The sequence below is a fragment of the Choloepus didactylus genome, chromosome 12 (genome assembly GCF_015220235.1).
Source record: "Choloepus didactylus isolate mChoDid1 chromosome 12, mChoDid1.pri, whole genome shotgun sequence".
NCBI lineage: Eukaryota > Metazoa > Chordata > Mammalia > Pilosa > Megalonychidae > Choloepus > Choloepus didactylus.
In genome coordinates this window covers 101,381,273-101,407,715 of record NC_051318.1, presented here as the reverse complement: position 1 = coordinate 101,407,715, position 26,443 = coordinate 101,381,273, and the positions used below count along the sequence as shown (strand labels likewise).

At 34.5% G+C, this 26,443-nt stretch overlaps 1 protein-coding gene across 1 annotated transcript in view; it reads left to right on the top strand.

Moving 5' to 3' along the window:
- The window catches only part of INTS6 (integrator complex subunit 6), a 97,983-nt gene that overhangs the window by 2,646 nt on the left and 68,894 nt on the right, over positions 1–26,443 (top strand). The window contains exon 4 of the mRNA XM_037799678.1: positions 15,536–15,625. Within this exon, the coding sequence (XP_037655606.1) occupies positions 15,536–15,625 (90 nt within the window). The remainder of the gene's footprint in view (positions 1–15,535; positions 15,626–26,443) is intronic.

Genomic DNA, 26,443 nt, shown 5'->3' with positions numbered 1-26,443 from the left:
GCTAGGTAGTCTTTTGTAACTTATATGAGGTTTCAGGCCTGGAAAATAAAAGATTTTGAAGAATTTAATGTTGCACATAATGAAGGAATATTTAAACCTAAGGAGCTCAGTTCTGCTGCTGTAGTGCAAAGCACTATTACCACAGTGATACATTTAGGCATACATTACACCTGTTCTTTTCCCAAGTTCCATGAGCCACAATTTCCATAAGTATCACAGGGAAATTCTTCCTGTGACTACAACTTTGAACTTTTTCTTTGTTTTAGAAATGTTTTATTAGGGGTAACATCAGTACCTAAGCACCTATGAAAATGGTTGAATTTAGTCCAATAGCATTTAAAGTATGCATTGCAGTTCAGAGTCACTTTGTTTTTACTTTTACCAAATTGCACTTCCATCATGTAGTTAGGTAAATGTATTTTCTTACCACATTAATACCTTTATATTTTCTCCTCTCTGCTTCATTTTGCACCTCTCTATAAAATAATAATGGGTTTCTTTTCCTTTCATTTTCCTTTGCTGTTGTAAAGGTACATGGTCTCTTATTGCTTATGGTTATGATCCAGAATTTTTTGAGTTCAAGGAAAAATTTGAAGCTTCCCATTATTTGGTTACCCTAATTTTTTGGTTACTTGTTAAATGGTCAGTGTGTAGCAGAACTGTTAATTTTCTGTTTTTCTGAATCTCATCCCTAAGTGGGAAAGGTATTTAGACACATCCACTAATACCAGCTATTAAGAATATTGTTTAGGTGCTTTCTTAGGAAACCTGATTTTTGTGGAAAAGTTGAGTACCTTTGTAACTTAAACCTGTGTTTTCCTTTTCCCAGTTGTCGTCTTCTATCAAAGAACACTTTAGTTCTTGTCTATAAAGGTTACAAAAAGTTTGAGGTCGAAGTTGGCCCTGCTGTGCTGTTATACCACTTTGACCAAGAGAAGAGCCTGGAGATAGGATGCCTTTGCATTTTTGGGTTTATCAACTCAACAAGGAAGAGGGATAAAGTTTCTCAGTTACTTTAATGAATAAGCAGGGATTCAAGAAGTAATGTTAATGGTTATGTCCTGAATTGGCACATAAAAACACTAGCATTAAAAGAATTTAAAAAAACTACCATTTCCAAATGAAAATGATTGAGTAAAGTGTTCAATGAGAACATCTTTTCACAAGGTATTTTTCATCATAAAACTATTTCTTGCTGATTTATATTCATAAAAAGGATGAATTGTCAGGAATTTTGGATGACTGAAATATTTAGTACTGAATATAGTTTTTCTGTTTTCTTCATTGTAAAAGCGCTTGTTTTTGCCTGTTCAACCTGGAATACCTTTATTCTGTAATCTCCCGGTATTTTTACATAAATACTTTGCCTTTCATGTTTTATACTAGAATCTGTGGAGCCCTATTGCGTATAATCTTAGTAGTTGAAGGAAATGAGAAAATGTGACTTTGATGGAAGACAAAGCATGTATATTTTTTAGAGCATTTGAAACACTTTAGTACATTACTGAATTACTTATCTCTTAAATATCTAAATGTGAGTTAAGGTGTATAAACATGTGTATCTTATATATTCGTATAGATGTCCCCTCATTGATGTTATTTTCCACTACCAACTGCAAGAGCATTTTTAATATCTATATTGCATCTTAGTTTAGTTAGCATGCCTACAAATAAAACATCTTTTGAGATGTGTTCAGAATTTCCAGGGCTTCAGTAAAGTTAAAGAAGCTGGGGAAAAGAACGATTCATGGTGAATATTTTTCTCAAGCACATTGGTTGGATATCCCACTAAAAGATTCTGTGCGAATGGAAGTCCTTATAAATATTTAACTTTGATAATCAGTACCATTTCCTTTTATGTCTACGGTCATGGAACAGTGTGTAGCTTCTAGTCACTTTTTTCCTTGATTATGGCAGCACCTTATTAAATTGCTTATCATTGCAGATAAATTACATATCTATATATATTTTTTCCAAATGTGTTCACCAGAGTTTCAAATGATGCTCATTCTTTGAGAGCCACTGGAAATCTGAATCAGCCTTGATATCTAAGATTAGGACATGTATAGAGTTCTAGAGGTCTGTTAAAAATCTTGTATGTATATGTAGATTGGTTTATTTTCATATTGTTCCAAAGCGTTCTGTTATCTTTCAACATATGCAACATTGTCTTTTTATTTCAAGATTTTTCTGCCCCCCAGTTTGGTTCAGCTGCTAAGTCTTAACGCGGGCCTGAAATTCATCATTTCTGTCACTGACCTAACTCCATATCTCCTCTACCCAAAATGCTAGTACTGAATAGATTGCTCCAGGACTTAGAGTGGTACCTGACCTACTGTGTGCCTTCAGTGAAGACAATCTTGGACCAGTGCCTTAAACGGAGATGAAATGTGTGTTTAAGTTTTTGTGGATTTTCAATACTGAGTGTTTTCCTTATTGAGAAATGGTGGCTCCGAGACAAGATCAAATTGAATAACTCTTAGGGAGAGTTGCCAGTTTACTTCAGTATAAACATCTATTTCTGAACTTAGCAAATAATGTAGGTAGAGTTCTAATAATACTGTTTTTCTTTACCCATGTAGTACCCATTTAGTACGCAGAACTAAATTCAGACTTCTCTTCTAGTGTTTGCAGGTGAAGTAATGAAAACTTGATTCCCATTTGGATTTTTGGTTTCCCATAGGCTATCAACAAATGCCTTAACAACAGTTTTATATTTAGTGAGTTACAGTATCTTCTCACAAGGGTAGATTAATATACATGAACATACTAATGTGTTGAATATGAATTGGAAATACACTGGTGAATGGTATTTTGTAAATTTTTTAATTCCCTGAATGTTAAAGCCTCCTGAAAAATATTTTCAATACTTAATTGGCCTCTACAGTCAACTTGTTTAAATATTTTCCTCCAACTTTATTTAATTGTGTAAAACAGAAGCAATGGTCAGGAATGTGAAAGTTAGAATCTCAGTTCTGACCTTGCCATTGAATTTCTGTGTAACACTGGGCAGTCATGTTACTACCCTCTGCTTCTTCATACTCCAAATTGGCAGTAACAAGGCCAGTGTGCCCTTGTTGTTACAGAGTTGGCGAGCAGTTTAACTGCAATGTTACATTTAAATATACTTAAAAAATTATGAGGTTCTCAGTAGACACAAGGCATACTTTTTTCTAAACATTAATTTATCTCTAATTTTCTATTTTTCAGCTTTAAATTTGAAATTACAGTTGTAAAAACCTAATGGTATTAAAAGCTGATTTGTATTAGCTACTTTGAAATGTCCTTTTAATAGCCCTGTAAGTATTTATCTCTCCTTGGACTTTGAATTGCATTCTGGGGAAGCAGATGTGAAAATTAAACCTGATAACTTGGCCAAAGTTGTCTTAACCTCAGGTGATAGCATGGGATAAATTACAGGGATAGGGTTTTTAAAGAAAAAAGTTCAATGAAAAGTGGATGTAAACAGTTCAGAGTTAAATTAGAAAGTCATTCTTTGCCGGACTATGAATTCGAAAAGGAGCCCTTGACAGAAGCATGTGTTGGATTCTTTCAAATGGGGAGCTCCCCCTAGTGCATTTAAGATGAGATTTACACAAATTTCATTTGCAAGGAACCTTTTAGAAGCACATCTGTTGGGTAAATCAAGGGATATTTAAGAAAATTTGATCTCAAGGTAGTATAAAATGGATATGATTTATGTCCTATTGAGAATTAATTTTAAAGGTGGTAATTAAAATGAAATATTTCAAGACCCGGCTTTTATTTTCTTTAAAAACATCTGCAATTTTTTCTTCATAAAATTTCCCACTTTAAGTTAAGTCTGTGTTTTCTAGAAGATCAAAAAATTGCCATCATATTTCAAAAGAAAATGAAAAACAATCCTATAGACAACATTGCATTCTTAATTAGAAATTATTGAAAACAAATTTTGAGTACAAAAGGCAAAATTAATGGATTCTACTTCTTTAAAGAGTGGAATTTTATTTTCTGTTCAAGTAAGAGTATATGAATAATTATGTATTAAACTATGCAAGACTGCAAATTAAAAGGCCAGGCACAAATCTCATATTTGGATTCGAGAATTCTACTCATTCAAGTATTTTGAATTGATTTAAAGTCATTTGTGATCAGAATTAGCTAAATGATTTTTCTAGGCCTGTTAATGTCATGGAATTAAAAAAAAAAGGTATGATATTTTGTAGTTTGAAATGTTTAAATACTTAAGATTGCTCTCCATTATAATCCTTCCAGTTTATAATGTGTAATTAAAATTGTCTTGATGGGCTCACCCCCCCACCCCTTTTTAGTGGATCATCGTTCACATATTCCAGCCCTGTTTTCCTCTTTTAAAAAAGTAATTTCCTTATAGAAATTTATTTTATCCTTATTTTTTTGCCTTATTTTTGTTTAACATTATTAATCTGTTTTGTTTTAGTTTGTCTTTATTCCCTCACCCCTTTTCTCTGTGCCACCTTTTTATTGAGATATAACTCAAATATGTAAATATGTGTGATGCTTGGTGAAGTTTTGCAAATACTCTAGGAAAAAAATTGAACTTTTGCATTTATAAACAGCTTTTCATTGGTCTTCCTGTAAGTATGTGATTGTTGTTTCATGGGACTTGAGAATGAAAGTAATGTTAGAATTTACTCTGTTTTTATAGGTGAAAAATGTAAGGCCCAGAAAGGTTAAAATGATTGTTTAATTTCTTCAAATTTATGAAATATTTAAAAGGTAATTGGTTATAGGACAGTTTTATCAATAATTTGTATATTATTAAAGAACAAATTTTGTTTAAAGATGTAAGCAGTAGATCAGTCTCTGTTGGAGTGTGTATAGTTCTTTAACGCAGTATGAGTTCTTTCAATTCCTTGTGAAAGTCAGGCATTTGATTTTGTCTGTTACATTTAGCTTTTCTTGTAACACTCTAAAATGCTGTTTGTTACATGTTAGCTTCAGTTAGGAATCCTTCTGCCCCTGCCCCCACCTTTTTGAAAAAGTAAGGCTATGAGAAAGGGGTATAGTTGTCAAGGTATGATATTTTCAGGCGTCGATTCTAATATATATATGTGAACATACTTGTATATATGAATATATATATGTAGAGAGAGAGAGTCATGTTTTGACTGCATCTCATAGTTTATTCAATTTCTGATGTACGTAGTTAATGTAGAGCTATTAACTTAAGTAGTTGACTTTTTCCAGTTTCTTAGGCCAGCCAATTAGGACTTCAATTATACCTTTTTTTACCTGGGCAGTTTTGTAATTGTCATGTTTTCCTTTGATTTAAGATAATTTTGAAAATGTCTAAGCATTGTGTCAGAAAATTCTGACTGGTTCGGGTTTTGAATTCCTGTGACTTCCTGGAATTCACATGTAATATTAGTCTCTCCGTCAGAAGTATTTGATGAAAGTACCCATCTTATCTTGTAGGGTTGTGGTGAAGATTAAGTGACATACAACATAATTTATTACTGTAATGCAGCCACTATTTATGAATTTTTTATTTAAATTTTAAAAATTGGAATGGTAGGTATATATGGTTTTTTTCCTACTCTTTTTCAGCGGTGTGTGCATTATTAGAACTGGCTGTGCCTGACTCTGCCACTCACTGACTTATGTTGTAGTGTCGAGTTCCCTTACCCTTTCTGAGCTTGCAATTTCTTATCCAGAAAACGGTGATAGTGCCACTTGTGAAAAATTTTGTAGGATTAGAAATATTTGTTAATCACTAGGAAAGTGCCTGGCACATGATAGAAATTCAGATGATTATCATTCTCATCCCCCCATATTAGGGTGAGCGTTTACCAGGATAAAAGCTTTCTAATCTGAAGCCTTTGAAAAAAACATAATAAAGATTGTGTCTATCATGAGACTATGTCTACAACATGTCTTTCATGAGAAACTAGAATCAGCTATCCAATAGCTGCAGCCAAAGTAGAATTTTTGCCGTAGGGAACATCATGGGTTTTGGTTTTGTATTAAAGCTTCATAGATTGCTCTGGAAATAATTTTCCCTTTGGTGATACCAAATTTTTCCCCCCAGAATCTTAAATTTCTTTTTCAAAAACAGTTTGATAACAGTGAGTACTTAAAAAAAAAAAAAAACGTTGATATTCAGAGCAAGTAAGGTTTTAATCTCAGAGAGAACTTAGATCTGAGTCCAGTTTTAGGGCTTTGTAACAGTATGTTTTAGAATTTAAATTAGTAATAGTTGGGATGGGGTGGAGGAGAATGTTTTTATCCAGAAAAAAAAAGGCAAAATGTGATCCCTTTTATTATTTGTAATTAAGTTTATGTGGGAAAAACTATAGGATGAGCCTCAGAGGGATTTTTTTTTTTATAGGGAGATGCTTCGTTTTTAGGGCATGTCTGATTTGAAATTTGACTTATATTGAGAGAGAATTGCACATGAGAAGCATTTTAACTTAAAAAAGCTTCTAGTTCAGTTTAAAGGATTAGTTGTAATCAAAAGATAAATTTATTTACATCAGTCTAGTGATTAGTCTTCTCAAAGCTTTAGTCCCTACTTACTTTTGCCCTTTTAAATCTGTACCATAAAAGGGTATGACATTTCCACATTTTCCGTCCACTAGTTTTGCCAATATAAGCTGAGGGACTTACGGAAAAGGCCTTTGGAAGGATTATATCACCTGTAAGTTTGTTATAGATATGAAAACAGTTCTCAGTGTGAGAAAGTTATACAGTAAGGTAGCATTAACTCCTAGCGATATAATTCATAACTTGAAAGGACAGGATTGATGCTGACATGTTAAAGAAAAACTCTTTGTCTTAAAGCTGGTGAATAGTTAGATACTAGGAAACAACAAAATACTGGCTATTTTGGGGTTAAACACTGGAAGTATCCACACAACAGAATTATTCTATGAGGTTAAAGATATCTGTCATTTTAAATCACAGGAACTGAAGAAGAAAGGTTAGGCTGCAAATGATGGTGAGGTTACAAAGGTTCAGTCCACGTGATCAGGACGGGGTGCAGTTTTGGATTATCAGGAATAAGCAAAATGATGTCTTAGTTGTCTGTAGACAACTAAGTTGTGATGGTTCATGATCCTTTCTGTATTTTGGCAGGTAATTGAGGTAAAATTTTGAATTTTAGTTGTCCAAGTATGTAATACCATTTTCTGAAACCAGTAAGAAAGAAAAGCCAAGAGATTGCCCTCAGAAGATTGGTCTTAAATCCGATAGAAGGAGTAACAGGTCTTTATATTTAAACTGTGTTGTTATTCAGGGAATGTGTCAACTCTAATCCCAAATGAGATTACATTGAATGCAAGTTCTAATGTTAAAAAGGGTTATTTTGTCATGTTTTTAGAGCTTTCATTTTAATGAACTGTAGTAAATTCTAAAACATGTAGCAGTTTGGTGCAACCATCCATAGGTGATATCTACTTTTTGACAAGATGCATTTTTAAGGCAAAACCATTGGTGGATTTGTATGTATAAATTAGGAAAGTTGAAATTTATTTGAAGGATAGCTCAAAATATGTAGGTTTTTGTTCCCCTGAAAGTCATCTATGTTGAAAATTTAAAATCCACAGACAGTAATGGGATGGTATTTAGCACAAACATCAATGAATGTTTGAATCAAAATCTAGCAGGAATGGATTTCTAGAATCTTTTTACTCAAGTATATATACCTGTGTAATGGATTTGGAGAAACTTAGCTATTTCCTTCTAAAAAATCTTAATGAAATCGGGTTACCACCCAACTAAAAATTAAAAATCCTTATTTTTTCCAGAGCCCTTAAAACTGATCTGACATGTCTTATCCAATTAAATTATTTTCAGTTTGGCTTTCAGCTGAGCAAATGGGAAACAAGACTAGAATTTTTCCATGTGCTTATCATGAAATTTTTTTCTGTTTTCAATTTAATGCTTTATTGCTGACTTTCCTTATATGCATTGCTTATTAGGCGGTTCTATATTTTTAATTGTGGTCTTTAAGATATTTGTGTGAAATGTCAGAATACCATCTTTTTGTAGGACAACTGTTGTGTATGTGAGTTGATTCTTTCTAGAATGGATTCATAGTATAGATATGTTTAGAAGGAAATAATCAGTATGGTTCTTGGTCCACTTTGTTTATTCTGCTTTTAAGGGCTCCTTATCATAGTGTTTAAAATTGTGTTCGCTGCTGAGTTCAAGATGTGATTTAACCAGATTTTTGCAGAGGCTATAACTATAGATTTGGTGGCAATCAATAACCCAAAGAGATCATTGATTTTGATAGACAGATCTGGATGATTTATCTATGAAAATATGTTCACACCTTGGCTTTTTATTTATTTTATTTTATTTTACTTTTTCTGCCATGTTTCTAACATGTTTATTGTTACATGCTTTGTTGGAAATTTTTTTTCCCAATTTACTGTTACCTAATCCATTAATACAATGGATGTATTATCCAGATAACTAGTATTTCTTAAGTTTGTTTATGTTTATATTTCTGATGCTTCCATTATTTCTATGCTAGCATTAATGTTGTTTGTCTGCTACTTCCTTTTAGGTATTGTCAAAACCAGTTGTTTTATTTGAGTGATCTTGTTCAAACTTTAGACTTCAGTTCTGTCAAATTGTTAAATAATGTTACAGATACTGAATTTATATTGCTGTCCTTCAGTGCAGTAATACTTAGCTCTATCAGTTGAGTTTACTTCAGGTTAAATTTTTTCACAAAGTCAAGCTTTAATTTTTCTGTTCTTTTGGTGAATATTTGTTACTATTTATTACATCATTTCTGTTTGGTATAGTATTTAAATCAAATTACAGGATGTTGCCCCTTAGTCATTATATTAAAATAAGTATATGGGGTTCCCCCTTACTTTTTACTCAAGCCTTATTACACCATGTGTTTTTAATGTTGTTATATTTTCTTCATAAATAATTCCATAATTGAATAAAGGAAACTGTTGGTACACATTATACAATGGAACTACTTAAAACTGAAAATGTATTTCCATTAATGTGGAATTTTAACATGTTCTGTAGTTATAGACAATGTATTCTAAGATGCTAGGTTTTTATACACTAGCAGATTTTTCAAAAGGTGCTTTATTTTGGGATACTAAGCACATATGAGTTTTAAAGAGTATTTGTTTTGACTAGGTAATATGTGGTGTTTTTAATTATTTGTTAAAAAAAGTTGAGGCATTGTAAAAAGTTACACCATTGCCCACTTCTTTTCTTCAGAGGCAACCATGGTTAATCAGTTTCTAATATATCTTCAGAGATCTTTTATATATAGTCAAAAGTATTATTTTTAAAATGCTAGTTTCTTAAGATGAATATTTAGAGTTCTGACTTCAGAAGACTTATTTATGCTACACTACCTGAGATCTTAATTATAAAAGCATTAAACTTGCTGAATTTTAAAGCAAACAAAATTTCCGGCCTTGGAATATTGATTTAAATGTAACCCTTTAGGCCTCTATCAATTTAAATAATTACTGTATTTTGTTTGGAATGTGTAATTAACTTGTGTATTCATTCTTGTAAAGTAATGGAACCACCCCACACTTTTTTTTTTAAAGAAGTCTGAACATTAATAGTGACAATCAGTTACTCAATAGAAATATATAATTAGCACATTAAAACTATGATTTCATAGCTCTTATTGGTAAAATTTGAAACCAAAATAAAAAAATTAGAACCAATTTAAAGAAAAACATTAAGTATATGAATATTAGTACAGGCAATTGGCAGACATGGCACAAGTTGTGGTTGTGGTATGCAAATATCTGAGGTTTGAGCATTACTGGTGTGAAGAATGTTTTGCTTTGCAAAATTTGTATTAAAAGAAGCTTGTTTCCTCAGATCTAGATAATTACAACAGTGTTTGTTGTATTATGATTAAAAAGTCTTTGGATGTGAGTTGCAGCTTAAGATGCTTTTCTTTTAAAATTAAGGTTAACACTTGCTTTATAGAATCTGAATTTTGACAGATTTCATAGCAAGTGTCAGAAAAGGTTTCTAAATGAATATGAGACGATTTCTAATGTTTCGCAGGAACATATTGTCACCTCTTTCTTATCCATAGGGGTAGCAGAAAACAGGCTAGATAATGCAGACTTCATTTTTTTTTCATATTTTTACTACCTACGTCGATTCTACAATGATGTAGATAAATGAACCTAAAGTTCGTTTGGTCAAGTAACTTAATTACAAAATTTTTAACAATAGTCCAGTATATGCGTAAGACCCTTTAGTGATACAGTAGTTGTCTGTCAAGGCAACCCTTTTCCTCTTTTAACATTTTTGTTTGTTGTTGCTGTTACTGACTTGAAAAGGGAGTTTTAATGTGACAAAAAGCACAAATTCTTGACTTTTCTTGCTTGGTGATATGCTTTGGTTTAGGCATATACATTGTACATTTGTTGATTTGTATTGGCCATAGCTTTGAACATTCCTTCATTTCCTGAAGTGGAGCCAGACAGCCAGGCCGTAATAGGTGTGGGCGAACTGAAGATGCCATCACAGGGGAAGCAGCGGGCCGAAAACCCTAGCACTGTCCCCCGGCTTGCTCTCCTATGGATTGTCCCAAGGGCGGGCCTGCAAGGTGGACAGGGTAGAGCTGGAAGAGCTTGGGCGCTTTGGTCCCGTGGGGAAGGTGGCCGCTGGAAACCTTAGGGAATGCTCAGGGCCGTCTTGCTTTCACTTCAGAAGGTAATAGCCGTGACCTGTTGAAGGGCCCATTAAATCCCTGCTCTCTCCATCATGTCTTTGATTTCTTGGGTAAAACTAAAATAATTCTGATTGTGAGAACCCAGTTAGTGTTTGGGGGAAATCCATATTTTTACATTTTCAAACTCTTCTTTGCAAAATAACTCGTTTTTAACATTTTCAAAAGCATTTTTTTTTAAAAAATAAGTTATCTTACAGTGGATAAGATCTAATTAATTACTTGAATTTCTTGTTATTGAGATTTTATGTATTCGTTATGTAACGCCATTATAATACTCTATTGACAGGTCTATAATAGGAAACCTTAAGTGAAGTGAAAATTTTTGTTTATATTATTTGCCTTATGACAAAACTCTTGAGACTTAATAAATGACAAAAAGATCCCCATTAGTAAGTAGAATATTACATGTTTTAGCTCTAGAGGTGAAACGTTATACTTGGCATAATACTTTCTAGTGATATGCTATATTTCTTTGGGCCAAGAACCACTGGTCTGAGTAAAACGGGTTTATTCTGCTAATGGCAGAAGTTAACTTGTAGTCCCTCTACTGGCTGTATTTGTCACAGCAGAGGGTTTTGTTTTTGTTTTTGCTTTTTTGGGGGGGGCTTGGGGGTGTTTATAATTATGACAAATACTGTAACTTTGTGACCAAGGCAAATTTTGAAGGAAATTCTAATATGGACTGTCCCCAAATTTAGTGACTTCATGAACTGTAGTTATTAAGAGCAAATTAAAATAATTGATTTTAAATATAAGGATTTGAGAGTTATTAAATTAAACTGCAGAGGCTTGGCATCAGATAGTATGGTATTTTCATTAATAACATTGTATTACAGTGAATCATTAATTTAGATTTTTGAAATGTTAAATTAACCTTTTATAAACACAAAAAATAATCTTGTGATATTGGCAGACCATTTTACTTTGCTGGTAAAAGACAATGTGATGAAGGTGCTAGTTATACTCTCATCAAGAGTAAGTGAGCTATAAAAGGCAGAGGAAAGACAGTGCAGAATTGTGCATAAGGAAACCTGAAGCAAAATGTTCTCTGCCTAAGCCTTTCTACTGGTGATTTAGAAATTTTTGCTTATATAAATTTGTTAATCTGAAATATTTATATATGGAGGAAGGACTTTCCTTCAGAAGAAATTAGAAAACCACTGTCTTTTCTGTATAAATTATATTCATTTAATTGTTATTCTAATTTTTATATTATCTAAAATCATTGCTTTTCTTAGTGTGATTCTTGACTAAACTGTGTTTCTTCTTAGAGAGCAAGGGATTTTAGGCACAATAGGGTATAATTAAGTTGGTGTGATGAGGATTTTTTTTTTTCAACTTTTTTCTTCCTGTGCTCTTTATCTGAATTTCCAAAATTTAAAGCTACTAAAAAATTTAATATTATTTTATTTTATGTTTGCATACGTGCTTTCTGAAAATTGGTTGAAGTTTATGTATTCTTTTTCAGTGGTCAACACTGTTGTAGACTGTTTTGTTTCAGCGTGTTTGCATTGAGGGAAGGTATATTGATTTAAATGAGAAAAGCTGGCGGGTAAGGAATTAGCAACAGGAAAGGAAGTAAAGGTATAGTCCTACTATAGTTAATTTCACTGCAATAGAATATATTTAAAGAACACAAAACTCAACAAACCTGATTGTAACACCATTGTTGAGTGCTTAGGGCACAATCTGCATTGGTGCAGAATTGTATCCAAGAGAATTCAGCTGCTATCAGTAAGGAACTCCAGATGCTGGAGAAGGGCTGTGCAGTTTACCGTAGGAAGATCTTAATAAGATTATGGCCACTTAACAACTGGGTGACCTTGGGTTATATCATTCCCTCCCCCAGTTTTTAGGGTCAAATATGATGATATATATGTTTTATTGCTGTTTAAAAGACTGATTATTATAATTTCAGGCATAGCTTCTGGAGTGTTATATATATGTTAAGATTCTAACTTTTCAGCTAAAAACTTTGTTTTGTTACCTTGAAAAAATTATTTTGATTCTTGTGTTTGTTTGAATTTAACATAAATAAGTTTAATAACTCAAAGACTCTGCAAAGTTTTAATTCATCTTAACTTGAGTTTACCTTAAAAAGGTATGTTTTAATTTTTGGGTAGATATCATCAGCCATAGGGTCTTATTACACAATCGATTGTTGTTGTTAAATTATTAGTATGATTAATTCTCTGGCTTCTGAAGGGTATTTCTCGATTTGCTTACCCAGGAATAAGATTGACTGTGTGTTAGACTTTTGATTGGGAAATCTGACTTTGTCTCCTGATAAAATGTAGAGGTGATACAGAAGATTGTACTTACAAGTATTTGAGCCATGCTGTGGTGACCTTAAGAATTTTGCTGATTTGTTTTTGAAAGGCAGCAAGTGAGAGAAAGTAGTTTCTGCTTAAGGGTGAAAGCCAAATGCATGGTTTTGAAGATGATGAGACATCCTTGGTTTTCTTTATCTCCTTTTGTCAGTTTTTGAGCTAAAATGCTATTGGCAGAGGCCAAGACACTGAGGAGAGTTATATGTATATAAATTTATTTTGTATGAGGATAGAGGTTATGTATCATGCCCCCATCACAGTGTCACATGTACTGTAACCACTCAGTTTGTGTCTGAAGACTAATATGAATGAGGTGACATTGGTGACTGGACAACCACGCGGGGAGATAGTGCTTCCCTTTTGTACCCTTATAGCCCAGTAGATTTATGAATTATGTGTTGAGTTTGGGGAGCACTGATTTATATCGAGGTAAAGGTAACATGTGTATGCTTCCTGAGGCTTGTTGAAGTTTGAGTAAATTCTAAACTTGCTTAGTTCTTTCTTGGTGCTGGGGAAGAAGTATGACATGATCCCTGCCTTCTGTATGTTCAATCACATGAGACAGGTACAGGTAATACAAGATGATCTATACATATATAAATCTGTGTGAGAGAGAGAGGAAAGGTAAATGCTATAGGGAAAGTATAATCAAAATGTACACCATGACACCCCCACTCCAAATACAATTTTATTTGAAGAAACATTTATCTTATCTTTTGCTTTAATTAAAAACTGAAAATGACCACTGTTAGTATTTGGAGAGGGGTGAGGGACGGAGTTGTATTGAAGGCTGTTGTAATCAGGGAAGGGTTCATGGAAGACATAAACTGGGCTTTAGAGAATGAATAGGAATTGGATAGATTGTGGCAGGAAAAAGGCAAAGGATTTCACTTGAGGGAAACAGAGCCCATAGGCAGAGTGATCATTGCCTGTTTCTAGGTACACGAGGAGACGTGCATTATTAGAGTCGTAATATCGTTTCCCAAAATATATTCCATTTAACACATATGCTGTCAAGGAGGAAGAGAAGGTAAATTAATTCCTGTTTTCTTCCTGCAAGACTCGTGTGACATTTAAATGGCATTCTGCAATTGAAATCTTCTCGAGGGTGAGATATTACATCCAGTATATTTTAATTTTGTTTGACCAGAGGACGCTTCCTCCTAGACCCATTGTTTCTTGGGCACCAGTTTGAAAAATGCATGTGCCACTTAAAAATTGTGACTCCATCAGGACGCTTAATCTACCAGGTCCCCCCACTCCCCATTTTATGATGATGAGGTTATAATCATGTAATTGCTATATATGAGAAGTGTTTGTAAATTCATTCAACAAATATTGAATACATACTATAATGTGCTGGGAATTGAGTTATGTACATGTAAAGAAAGGGTTATAGGACCATAGAATATTCTATGTGCTTGTAACCCTTCTACATAAGCCTGCAATTTTATTAGAAATGCAGAATCTCAGGCTCCATCCTAGTCTAACTGAATCAGAACTGCGTTTTATCAAGATCTCCAAGTGATTCGTTGCACATCAAAGTTTGTTACACGTTCTTCTGCATCACATCCAGCAAAAGTTCATTCAGTCCTTTCTTGAACACCCTTACTAATTAACCTTTAAACGGAAGGTTTGTGCTCTTGCAACTTACACCCTTTGGTCCTGCTTTGTTAGCCATTAGGTCCTCATATTACAACAAGACTGTAGTCTGTATTAAGGAGCTGCCCATAATGTGCTTAGTATCTCAAATGAAAGCCTTTTATGTGTAACATGCAAGCTTATGTGTATCTCAGTCCCTCATAGAATGTGTCACCTAGAACTGATCATAATATTTGAGTGGCTTGGCCAGAGATTTGGATACAAATGATTTATATAGAGAGCATTTGAGAGCCTGGTGCCACTGTGTCCCGTTGCTTCTGCTACTGTTACTTGTACTCTGCCAGCATTCTTAATTTAATTCTTCGTTTTGCTAAGTTCAGAATAGCCCTAGTATTTTCCATAGAACCAGCTCTTACAGCCCTCCGGTATACCTAGTATACCTAGTCACTTGTTTAGACACTTCAGTTTTGACATAGGTTAGGTTATGGCAATTTTCACCTGCTATCTTTCCTTCCTTTTTAAGACAGTTTCTCGGAAAAGACTGACTTTCTATTACTGTATTTTGTAATATCTTAAAAATGTCAAATTACTAGAATTGAACTCCTAGATCCCTTTTAAGAAATTAAATATTTTAATTACAAAAATATAAATGTTCTTGGTAAAATAAAAACAATACAAATGTGCTTAAAGTAAATGAAAAATCCACATTTTTCTCCACCAAATCCCACTTCCTCAGGGTTAACCACTATTTAGTTTGTTTATCCCTCTAAACCTTTTTTTTTTTTAATGTATAAATAGGTATATACTACATACAAAATGTATTTGACTTTTTAACTTAAAAAAATTGTATAGCCAAAGTCTAACCTTAATTTGATCAATGTGCTTTTGACTTTAGGGAAGAAACCCTTTTTTCTTGGAGCCAGCAATAATTATTACAATTACTGATGGGAGCAAGTTGACTACTACCAGTGGAGTCCAGGATGAGGTAAGTTTTGCTTATATTAGCATGGGTTATGCAAATGCAGTTAAAATCCTTCTTTATTATGCACTGTTTAGGATATGGATTACATTAAATATGTTCTCTCTTTGTTTGATGTAGTCTAGAGTCATCCCGTCTCCTAGGGCTCGACTCTACCTTCTTTGTTGCTTGTAGCAGTGGTCTTCAAATTCCTTGAACAGGAATCCTTTCTACGAATATATGTGTATGTGTGAGTTTATGTGAGGGTGACAGTGTCAGTCCACATAGTACATATTAGTAAAATGAATTTCTTATATTCAGCTTAAAATGGAAACAGCATTCTGAAAATTTTTTCCCATATTTTAATAGACTGTGTGCGAACTCCATGATGGAGAGACCTCTAAAGTAGCATACAGCAAAGTCAGAAGGGAGTTAAGGTTAGGAAAAGTGAAGATTTTTGGACATCTTTATTTTTTCTAAGTCAAATACAGTATAATCTGTAGCTAACCTCACCTCTTCTCTACTAGTATGCTTTATAGAGAGTTGGTTGTGTGTGGTGTGGTAGGGTGGATACAATAGTTTTTTGTTTTTTTTCCCCACTTTAAGGTGTTTTTGCTCTGGTACTTGATCTACACTTGAACATTTTATATGTTATTTATTTTTAAATATATGTTGATCTACAAAGGAGGTTGTTTAGATCGCTCTACTGAATGTGCATTTGCTTTTAGAATCTTAATTTTAATTTCTATCATATTTATGAAGGGGTTTGATTAAGCAGGAAAAGTATAGTTTTTAAGTTCAGTAATTTTTATAATTATATTCATTTGTGTTACAATGTAGGATGCAAATTGGACATGGAGTCATGACATCTGGGTTCTAGTGTTGGTTCAACTCCGTTTAGCAGTTAGCTTTGCACCAGTCACCTAGCTTCCCTAAGTGTGTATACTTATCTATGAAATAAAGATGATGACTCTTGTCTTGACATGTAGGGTTGCTGGAAGTCTGTGCTTGTGAAAGGGCGTGGTGGGCCGTGAGGAAGAGGAACATAGTATTGTCCTGTCATGGAGTAATGGAACTAGTAAAGAATTGTGACTGCCTGATCTTGATTTTGGGGAAGAGCTAGAATTGTTATTTTGAACAGTTGATATTAAAGAGAATTTTGGATATAATTCCTAGTGATAAAGTTGAAAAATTTCAGGAGTTCATAATTTATAATTAAATAATTTGTATTCTACACATAAATAGTAGCTTTTGAATGCCCCATAACTGAATTTAATTAGCTTTTGGGCTTTCTTCCACTTGGTTTACATTTATAGTCAGTTATGTCCTACCACTGTCAGGAGCAATAGACTTTGAATAGTTATGTAATCAGCAAGCAATAGAAATGGTACTTAGAATTTGAAACTCTCAAATTGATTTTTACCACTTTCCTTTCCTTTTGAAAAATTTTAATGGAAGAAAGATTGAGGGATCAGTAGTTAGGTCAGGAATGCTATTAATAGTCTGTAATAACTGTTTTGTTTGGTTTGGTTTCCATCCTTAATGATTTTGGTTCATTTGTGCTTATGACCACTGAAAAATTATTTCTCTTTTCTATTGTGAAATAATCCTGCGTGTGAGATTATCCATTTGAGGTGCTCTGTCTTAACTGCCTTTGTAGAAATGCCCTTTGTAGAATGTGTTTTCTTTCTGTACATTTGGATCCGTTTTTGTTTTTAATAATTGTTTTGTGGGACTTCGCTTGCTTTTTAAAATACCTTGAACATTTCAATATATTGATTATGGACATTATTGTCATTAAGCCCAAAATTGATTACTGCTCCTACTTGGTATCTGAGATGGAAGGTTCTTTTTTTTAAGGAAAAGGTTTATTTTGGCTGTGAAGTTGGACCATAGGCCTGTAAATTGTTTTGGTTTTCAAGTTTAGGAATCTCTTTGATCCCTTATATGTTTGGATTTTAATGTCCCAGCAAGACTGCTTGTGGGGCATAGAGAGAATATATCCCAGATGTACAGATTGTTGAAACTCAAGTTTTGCTAAAATATTGTGAAATATTGGTCTAATCTAGCCTGAATAATTATGTGATTCATTTTAAAGAGCCTTCCTATTACATAAAGCATAAAGATGCCTTTTTGTTTTGCTTGTGTATGTGTGTGTTTGTGGGTGCACACTAGAATACCATCTATATCGTAATTTCTATTAGGGAATAGCAAACAGAATTTTGCCTTTGTGTTTCTTTCTCTTTAAATCTCCTAACCTTTGCCTTTGGCAAAACTTGAGTCTTTTTTGGATTTAATACGTGAATGAATGTATCAGTAATTTCTGCATTAAATATGTGCGCATATAATTCTTGGTTGGCTGTGGCTGCTGTTTGTGTGACCTATTACTATTTATGGAGTTCTGCATTCCACCCGAACGATACCCTTTGCTCAAAAGTCCTGTTATCTAACATGGTATACCAGTTACATCTGTTCTGTTAGTGCCATTTTTCAGGAATAAGTGTTCCTGCAGTTGTAAAACCATCCTCATAGCATATGAGGAAATTTAGAGCTTAGCATCTAGTCTTACCTTTTTATTTTACAAATGAGGAAATTGAGATCCAGGGAGGTAAATTGATTTGCTCAAGGTTACGGCATTTCTTTATTGCCAAACTCTAGATTAGATTTTATCTAAATTCCAAAGACATCCCAGCCCCCCTCCCCCAGCAGTGCTTTTTTCCTGATACTGTGTCTACTGCATAAGGTATGTTTGCTTGATTCTGTATTTTTGTGTGTTCTTAAAGTTTACCTTTTATTTACCAGATTTCTTGTTTGTCTAAGTCACAGAACAGTAATACAGTATTCTGTTGTTTTTACCTAGTGTTCCATGAACTCCGTTCCAGGGCACTTCTAGGCAATGAAGATAACACAGATGAATAAGATGGATTTCTGGTTGTTAAGTTTAGTCTTACGAGAGAGATCATCTATTAAACAGTTTTATGAATGCTGAAATACAGATACATAACTAAGTGTATGGGAGCACTAGACAAGGAAGTTTATCATCGCCAATTTTGTGCATGTGTTAAGTGCCATATAATGTGAATTTTAATAGTCATAATTTTTTTAATGCAGTTTTACTGAGATATATTCACACAGCTTAGAAACCATCCAAAGAATACAGTCACTGGCTTACAGTATCATCACATAGTTGTGCATGTAGCCCCATGATAAAATTTAGAACACTTTCATTACTCCAGAAAAGGAATAAAAAGAAAAAAGAAAACCCTAATCCTTCCTTACTCCTTATCCCCCTATATTATAGACCCATAGTGTTGGTGTGGTACATTTGTTACTGTTGATGAAAGAGTATTAAAATATTACTATTAACTATAGGCCATAGTTTGCAATAGGTACATTTTTTTCCCTGTATACCCAACTCCTTATAATATTGTTGTACATCTGCTTTAGTTCATGAAAGAACTTTTTTATATTTGTTTAGTTAGTCACGGACATTGTCTACCACCAGATTCACTGCATTATTATACATTCCCATTTTTTAACCTCCAATTTTCCTACTAGTGACATAATGACTCTAAACCTCCCCTTTCCACCATGTTCACACACCATTCAGCATTATTTGTTCTCACAATAATGTGCTATCATCACCTCTGTCCATTTCCAAAAGTTTAAGTTCACCCTCCCTAGTTAAACATTCTGTACGTATTAAGCAACCACTCCCCATTCTTAGGCTCATTCTATATCCTAGTAGCCTATATTCTAAGTCTGTGAGTTTACATATTATAAATAGTTCCTATCAGTGACATCATAAAATATCTGTTCTTTTGTGTCTTATTTCACTCAATGTAATGTCCTTAAGGTTCATCCATGTATCGCATGATTCAGGACTTCATTCCTTCTTACTGTTGAATAATATTCCATCGTGTGTATATACCACATTTTGTTTATCCATTCATTGGTTGATGGACACTTGGGTTGTTTCCGTCTTTTGACAATTGTGAATAATGCTGCTATGAACATTGGTGTGCAAATGTTTGCTTGAGTTCCTGCTTTTATATCTTCTGGGTATATCCTGAGTAGTGGGATTACTGGGTCGCGAGGCAACTCTATACTTAGTTTCCTGAGGAACTGCCAAACCATCCTCCAGCGGCTGTACCATTTTACATTCCCTCCAGCAGTGAATAAGTGTCCCAGTTTCTCCACATCCTCTCCAATGCTTGTAGTTGCCTGGTGTTTAATAGTGGCCATTCTAGTAGGTGTGAAATGATATCTCATTGTGGTTTTGATTTGCATTTCCCTAATAGCTAGTGGAGCTGAGCGTACTTTCGTGTGCCTCTGAGCCATCTCTGTTTCCTCTTTGGAGAAAAGTCTATTTGTGTCCTTTGCCCATTATTTAATTGGGTGCTTTGTCTTTTTATTGTTCATAATTCAGTTTTGATTGCCAAAATTCCAGGATCTTGTGGATGATTTGGAAAAGGTGTGGCTCATAGTTCACATCTGTGAACCTGGTAGAGAAGCCTGATATAAAGCTGTTTTCAGCTGAGAAGATATGGAAGTTAATGGAAAAGCTTACATTGTTTCTTGACCTGGCTAAGAATGTACAGACCAAAATGACCCAATTATTAATAACTTGTTTGTCAGAAGAATGTAGGAATACCATGCTGTTCTAGTTTCCTAATGCTGCTGGAATGCAAAACACCAGAAATGGATTGGCTTTTATAAAAGGGCATTTATTTGGTTACACAGTTACAGTCTTAAGGCCATGAAGTGTCCGAAGTAAGACATCAACAATCAGGTACCTTCACTAGAGGATGGCCAGTGGTGTCCGGAAAACCTCTGTTAGCTGGGAAGGCATGTGACTGGCATCTGCTCCAAAGTTCTGTTTTCAAAATGGCTTTCTCCCAGGATGTTCCTCTCTAGGCTGCAATTCCTCAAAAATGTCACTCTTAGTTGCACTTGGGGTATTTGTCCTCTCTCAGCTTCTCCGGAGCAAAAGTCTGCTTTCAACAGCCGTCTTCAAAATGTCTCTCATCTGCAGCTCCTGTGCTTTTTTTCTTCAAAGACGAGCTTCCTCTTGGCTGTAGCTCCTCTTCAAACTGTCACTCACAGCTGAGTTCCTTCTGTTTGTCAGCTCATTTGTATGCCTCCACTGATCAAGGCCCACTCTGAATTGGTGGGGCCACACCTCCATGGAAATATCTCATCAGTTATTACCTACATTTGGGTGGGGCGCATCTCCATGGAAACACTCAAAGAATTACAATCTAATTAACACTGATAGGTCCACCCACACAAGATTACATCAAAGATAATGGCGTTTGGGGGACATAATACATTCAAACTGGCACACATGCCCTCCAGTAGCTCACCACTTAGCAATGTGTTGTGGTTTGGGAGAGAAGAGTTAACAGCATTATATCACAGGTGGAATTCAGGAGTTGTCTGCAATCATGACTTTCATTATCTTTGGCCTCATTTAATCAAAGTCCAGGCCATTATTTGAGGTGTCATGATTGTGTTTCTAGTTTAGTAGTTTCAGATACTGTGTCTGAACTTTTGATGAAGTTGGATTTGAAGTGTATGTGTGTGTGTGTATATATATATATATATATATATATATATATATTTTTTTTTTTTTTTTTTTTTTTTTTGAGTAAGCAGGTAGAAAATTTATTATAAGTGCATTCATGTGTGTATTTTTTGTCTTTTATTTTTTAATGCAGCTATTTGAGAAAAGTAGTTGTTTGCAATATTTTCACCTATGGGGGAGTGTGGTAGATAGGACTTTGAATTCTGACACTAAAACTCTATTGCTTACTTCCATAGTAGTAATGTTTGTACTAGAGGTAGTAATACCTATGGCCAAATATTCATATTTCAATTCATCGTGTTAACTTACTGATGTATCAGATGCTTTGGTAGCATCAGTAATAGAATTATTGAAAAAATTGTTTCTAGTTTTTATTTCCTGCAAGGGTCATCTCTATTACTGCCTTGCAGTGGGAAACTGTTCTGAACTAAGATTCCAGGAACACGTGGCTAGCTATATTGCTCAATAAAGCAGCCCAGAAGAAATCCTGCCAGTACCTTAGTGGTGAATGACATTCCAGGATAGTGTAGCAGTTATTTTTCTCTTCCTTGAAAGTGCTGATAGTAGTATTATCTTTCAAATATTGAGACTTCTGTATGCTGAAAAAATCTTTCTGTGTCTCTTCATCAATGTTGCAGTTGCCCTGGAGGCTAACATTTTAATGAAGGAATTTCCAGTCAGAAAATCCTGTTGGCTTTTGACATGAACAGTTTTGCCTTCTTAGTAGCTTTCCTGGCTTCTTAAGACCAACTATTGGGCATTGATTGTATCTACTTTTTTTTTTTTAATTTCTTTATATTTTTAATTTTGAAATAATTTACAGAAAAGTTGCAAAGAAATACAAAGAACTCCCATGTACCCTTCATCCAGATCCAGATCACTAATGTTAATTTCCTTCTGCGTCTACTTTTATAACTTCTTGTGGCAGATGTTCAGTAGGTAAAGAGTTTATAGAGAGTGAATGTCTGAGTTATCTGTGCTATGTATTCAAATGGCAGTAGATGGGGGTCTTAACTTTCAACTTGTTAGTTCTCAAAAGTTGATGCAAAAGCCCACCAGTCTTTGAAATGTGGGTTGATACTAACAGTGATTTTTCTGGATCATTCTGGCAATGTGAATGGTTTTATCTTAACTAGCAAAGATCTATAATTATGGTTTGCTTTTTATCTCTTGACCTCTATTGAATAAAAGACAATCTAGAATTTTTTGAAATCTGTTCCTAGTATCTGAAGTGATTCAGAAACCACATTTCCCTTTTCCCCTCACCTATAAAATATTATTTCACTACAGTCACAAAAAATATGTACCAAAGGCTGTCAGAACTTTATTTTAATCATGTCAGAAAGGACTTTAAATATATTTAAAATAGTTGCATTTTTCCAGGACTTAGAATTTTGGAGAATGTTTTTCTTTCTTTTTTCTTTTTTAAAAAGACCGGTAAGGAAACTTGAGGGATGCTATTCCACTATGACAGAATGTGTCTAAATCTGTTTCTGAGTGTTCATGTCTGTCCCTTAGTGGTGGTGCCTCTGCGTATTGATATTGCCAGCGGCTGGGGAGCAGTCTCAAGGTGTTAACCCCTGACTTACCGATTTGTGAGTCAGAGGTTCTAAATGCATGTCCAGCATTACTGTATGTTAGTCTCTTCAATTCAGCCTTCCAAGAACATTTAATAAGAATTTGTTGGATGCAGATCATTTGTGTTTTCTTTTTCTACCCATATTTTTGGCCCTGTTCTCTCAACCCTTGGGGTTGTTATTTCTGGTCTCTTATAGAAATGTGTATATCTGCTATTATTAGTGTGCTGGTTTGTATATATTATGTCCCCTAGAAAAGGCCATGTTCTTTGATGCAGTCTTGTGGGGGCAGACATATTAGTGGGGATTAAGTTGGAACATTTGGATTAGGTTGTTAACATGGAGATGCACCCCACCCAATTGTGAGTGATAACTCTGGATAATTTCCATGGAGGTGTGGCCCCACCCATTCAGTGTGGGCCTTGATTAGTTCACTGGAGCACTATATAAGCTCAGACAGAAGGAGCGGCTTGCTACAGCCAAGAGGGACACTTTGAAGAAAGCATAGGAGCTACAGATGAGAGACAGTTTGAAGATGGCCGTTGAAAGCAGACTCTTGCTCCAGAGAAGCCAAGAGAGGACAAACATCCCAAGAGCAACTAAGAATGACATTTTGAGGAACTGCAGCCTAGAGAGGAATGTCCTGGGAGAAAGCCATTTTGAAACCAGAACTTTGGAGCAGACACCAGCCATGTGCCTTCCCAGCTAACAGAGGTTTTCCGGACACCATCGGCCATCCTCCAGTGAAGGTACCCGATTGCTGATGACTTCTCTTGAACACTTTATGGCCTTACTACTGTAACTTTGTAACCAAATAAACTCCCTTTATGAAAGCCGATCCTTTTCTGGTGTTTTGCATTCTGGCAGCATTAGCAAACTAGAACAATTAGTATATTGAAAACATGTAATTATAATTAAAATGCATAATTCAAAGAAGTTGAAATATTTCAATTTAGTATTTATAGTGAATTGTCAGTAATTCACTTTTGCAATATTCTTTTCAGATGTACCTTTTTTTGAGATCATGTGATAACAAAGACTTAAGGAATCTTTCTAGACCTAGACAATAATAGAGAAATTAAAAAGAAATGCTGGCTGACCACTCTTTAATGAAGCTGTATGGCTGTAATAACTAACTCAATCTACTATCTAGAATTTTGTGATAGGATGTATCAAAATTGTTGTTACTCAGAGAGTGAAGCAGCTTCACCTTGCCTTTTTTTTTTAATAATTCAATTTTATTGAGATATATTCACATACCACGCAGTCATACAAACCATACAAATCAGTTGTTCACAGGACTACCATATAGTTGTGCGTCCATTACCAAAATTAATTTTTGAATATTTTCATTACCACACACACAAAAGTAATAGGAATAAAAATTAAAGGAAAAAGAACACTAGGTGCCTTTTTTTTTTTTTTTTTTGCCCCTGTTTTTCTACTCATCCATCCATATACTAGACAAAGGGGAATGTGATCCACATGGCTTTCCCGATCACATTGTCACCTCTCATAAGCTACATTTTTATACAATCGTCTTCAAGATTCAAGGGTTCTGTGTTATAGTTTGATAGTTTCAGGTATTGACTGCTAGCTATTCCAATTCATTAGAACCTAAAAAGGGTTATCTATGTTGTGTGTAAGAGTGCCCACCAGAGTGACTTCTCGGCTCCTTTTGAAATCTCTCAGCCACTGAAACTTATTTCATTTCACATCCCCCTTTTGGTCAAGAAGATGTTCCCATCCCACGATGCCAGGTCCAGATTCCTCCCTGGGAGTCATATTCCACGTTGCTAGGGGTGTATACACCCCTGGTTTACCTTGCCTTTTATTAGCCTGTCAGAACCAATAAGCAATAAGAAACTCTACACATGTAAGGGAAAGTTCATTTAGAAATGTTTCTGTTACTCTCTGATTCTAGCTCTTCTGTATATAAACTGTGATATTTAGAAAATCACTTATTTTTTAATGCAATTTTATTGAGATATATTCACACCATATAGTCCATCTAAAGTATATAATCAGTGCCTCACAATGTCATCACATAGTTGTGCATTTATCACCACAATCAAATTTAGAACATTTTCATTATGCCAAAAAAAAAAAGCCAAACTAAAACAAAAAACCTCAAAACATCCCATACCCCTTATCCCCCCCCATTAATGATCCCTAGCATTGATGTGGTACATTTGTTACAGGTGATGAAAGACTATTAAAACATGACTGTTAACTGTAGTCCGTAGTTTGCAATAGATGCATTTTCCCCCATATACCACTCTATTATTAACTCCTTGAAATAGTGATGTACACTTGTTCTAGTTCATGAAAGAACTTTTTAATATTTGTACTATTAATCATTGTGCACCACAAGGTTCACTGTATTATAACGTCCCATGTTTTGACCTCCAGCTTTCCTTAGAGTGACATACATGACTCTAAACTTCCCCCTTCCATCACAATCACACACAACTCAATGCTGTTAATTACACTCACCATAATGTGCTACCGTCACCTCTGTCCAATTTCAAACACTTAAATTCACCCTAATTGAAAATTATGCACATATTAAGCAACTGCTCCCCATTCTCTAGCCTCATTCTATCTCCTGGCAAGCTATATTCTATATTTTATCTCTGTGAGATAAAATTCGTTCACATTGATGGGATCATAACAATATTTGTCCTTTTGTGTCTGACTTATTTCACTCAACATAATGTCCCCAAGCATGTTGTCACATGCTTCAAGACTTTGTTCCTTCTTACTGCTGAATAAAATTCCATCGTATGTATATACCACATTTTGTTTATCCATTCATCGGTTGATGAACACTTGAGTTGCTTCCATCTTTTGGCAATTGTCAATAATGCCGCTGTGAACATCGGTGTGCAAATGTCTGTTTGCGTCCCTGCTTTCATAACTTCTGGATATGTACCTAGTAGCGGGATTGCCAGATCATATGGCAGCTCTATATTTAGCTTTCTGAGGAACTGCCAAACTGTTTTCCACAATAGTTGCATCGTTTTACATTCCCACCAGCAGTGCATAAGTATTCCTATTTTTTCACATCCTCTCCAACATTTGTAGTTGCTTGTTTGTTTAATAGTGGCCATTCTAGTGGGTGTGAAATGATACCTCGTGGTTTTGATTTGCATTTCCCTAATAGATAGTGAAGTTGAGCATCTTTTCATTTGCTTTTTAGCTGTTTGTATTTCCTCTTGGGAAAAATGTCTTTTCATGTCTTTTGCCCATTTTTTAATTGGGTTGTCTTTTTACTGTTGAGTTGTAGGATTTCTTTATATATTCTGCATATAAAACCATTATCAGATATGTGGTTTCCAAATATTTTCTCCAATTGAGTCAGCTGCCTTTTCACCCTTTTGACAAAGTCTTCTGAAGCATAAAAGTATTCGGTTTTGAGGAGGTCACATTTATCTGTTTTTTCTTTTGTTACTTTTACTTTGGGTGTAAAGTCTAGGAAACCACTGCCTATCACTAGATCTTGAAGATGCTTCCCTCCATTTTCTTCTAGGAGTTTTATGGTACCAGCTCTTATATTTAGGTCTTTGATCCATTTTGAGTTAATTTTTGTGTAGGATGTGAAATAGGGGTCCTCTTTCATTCTTGTGGATATGGGTATCCACTTCTCCCAGACTGTTCTGCTCAGTTGAGTGGACTTGG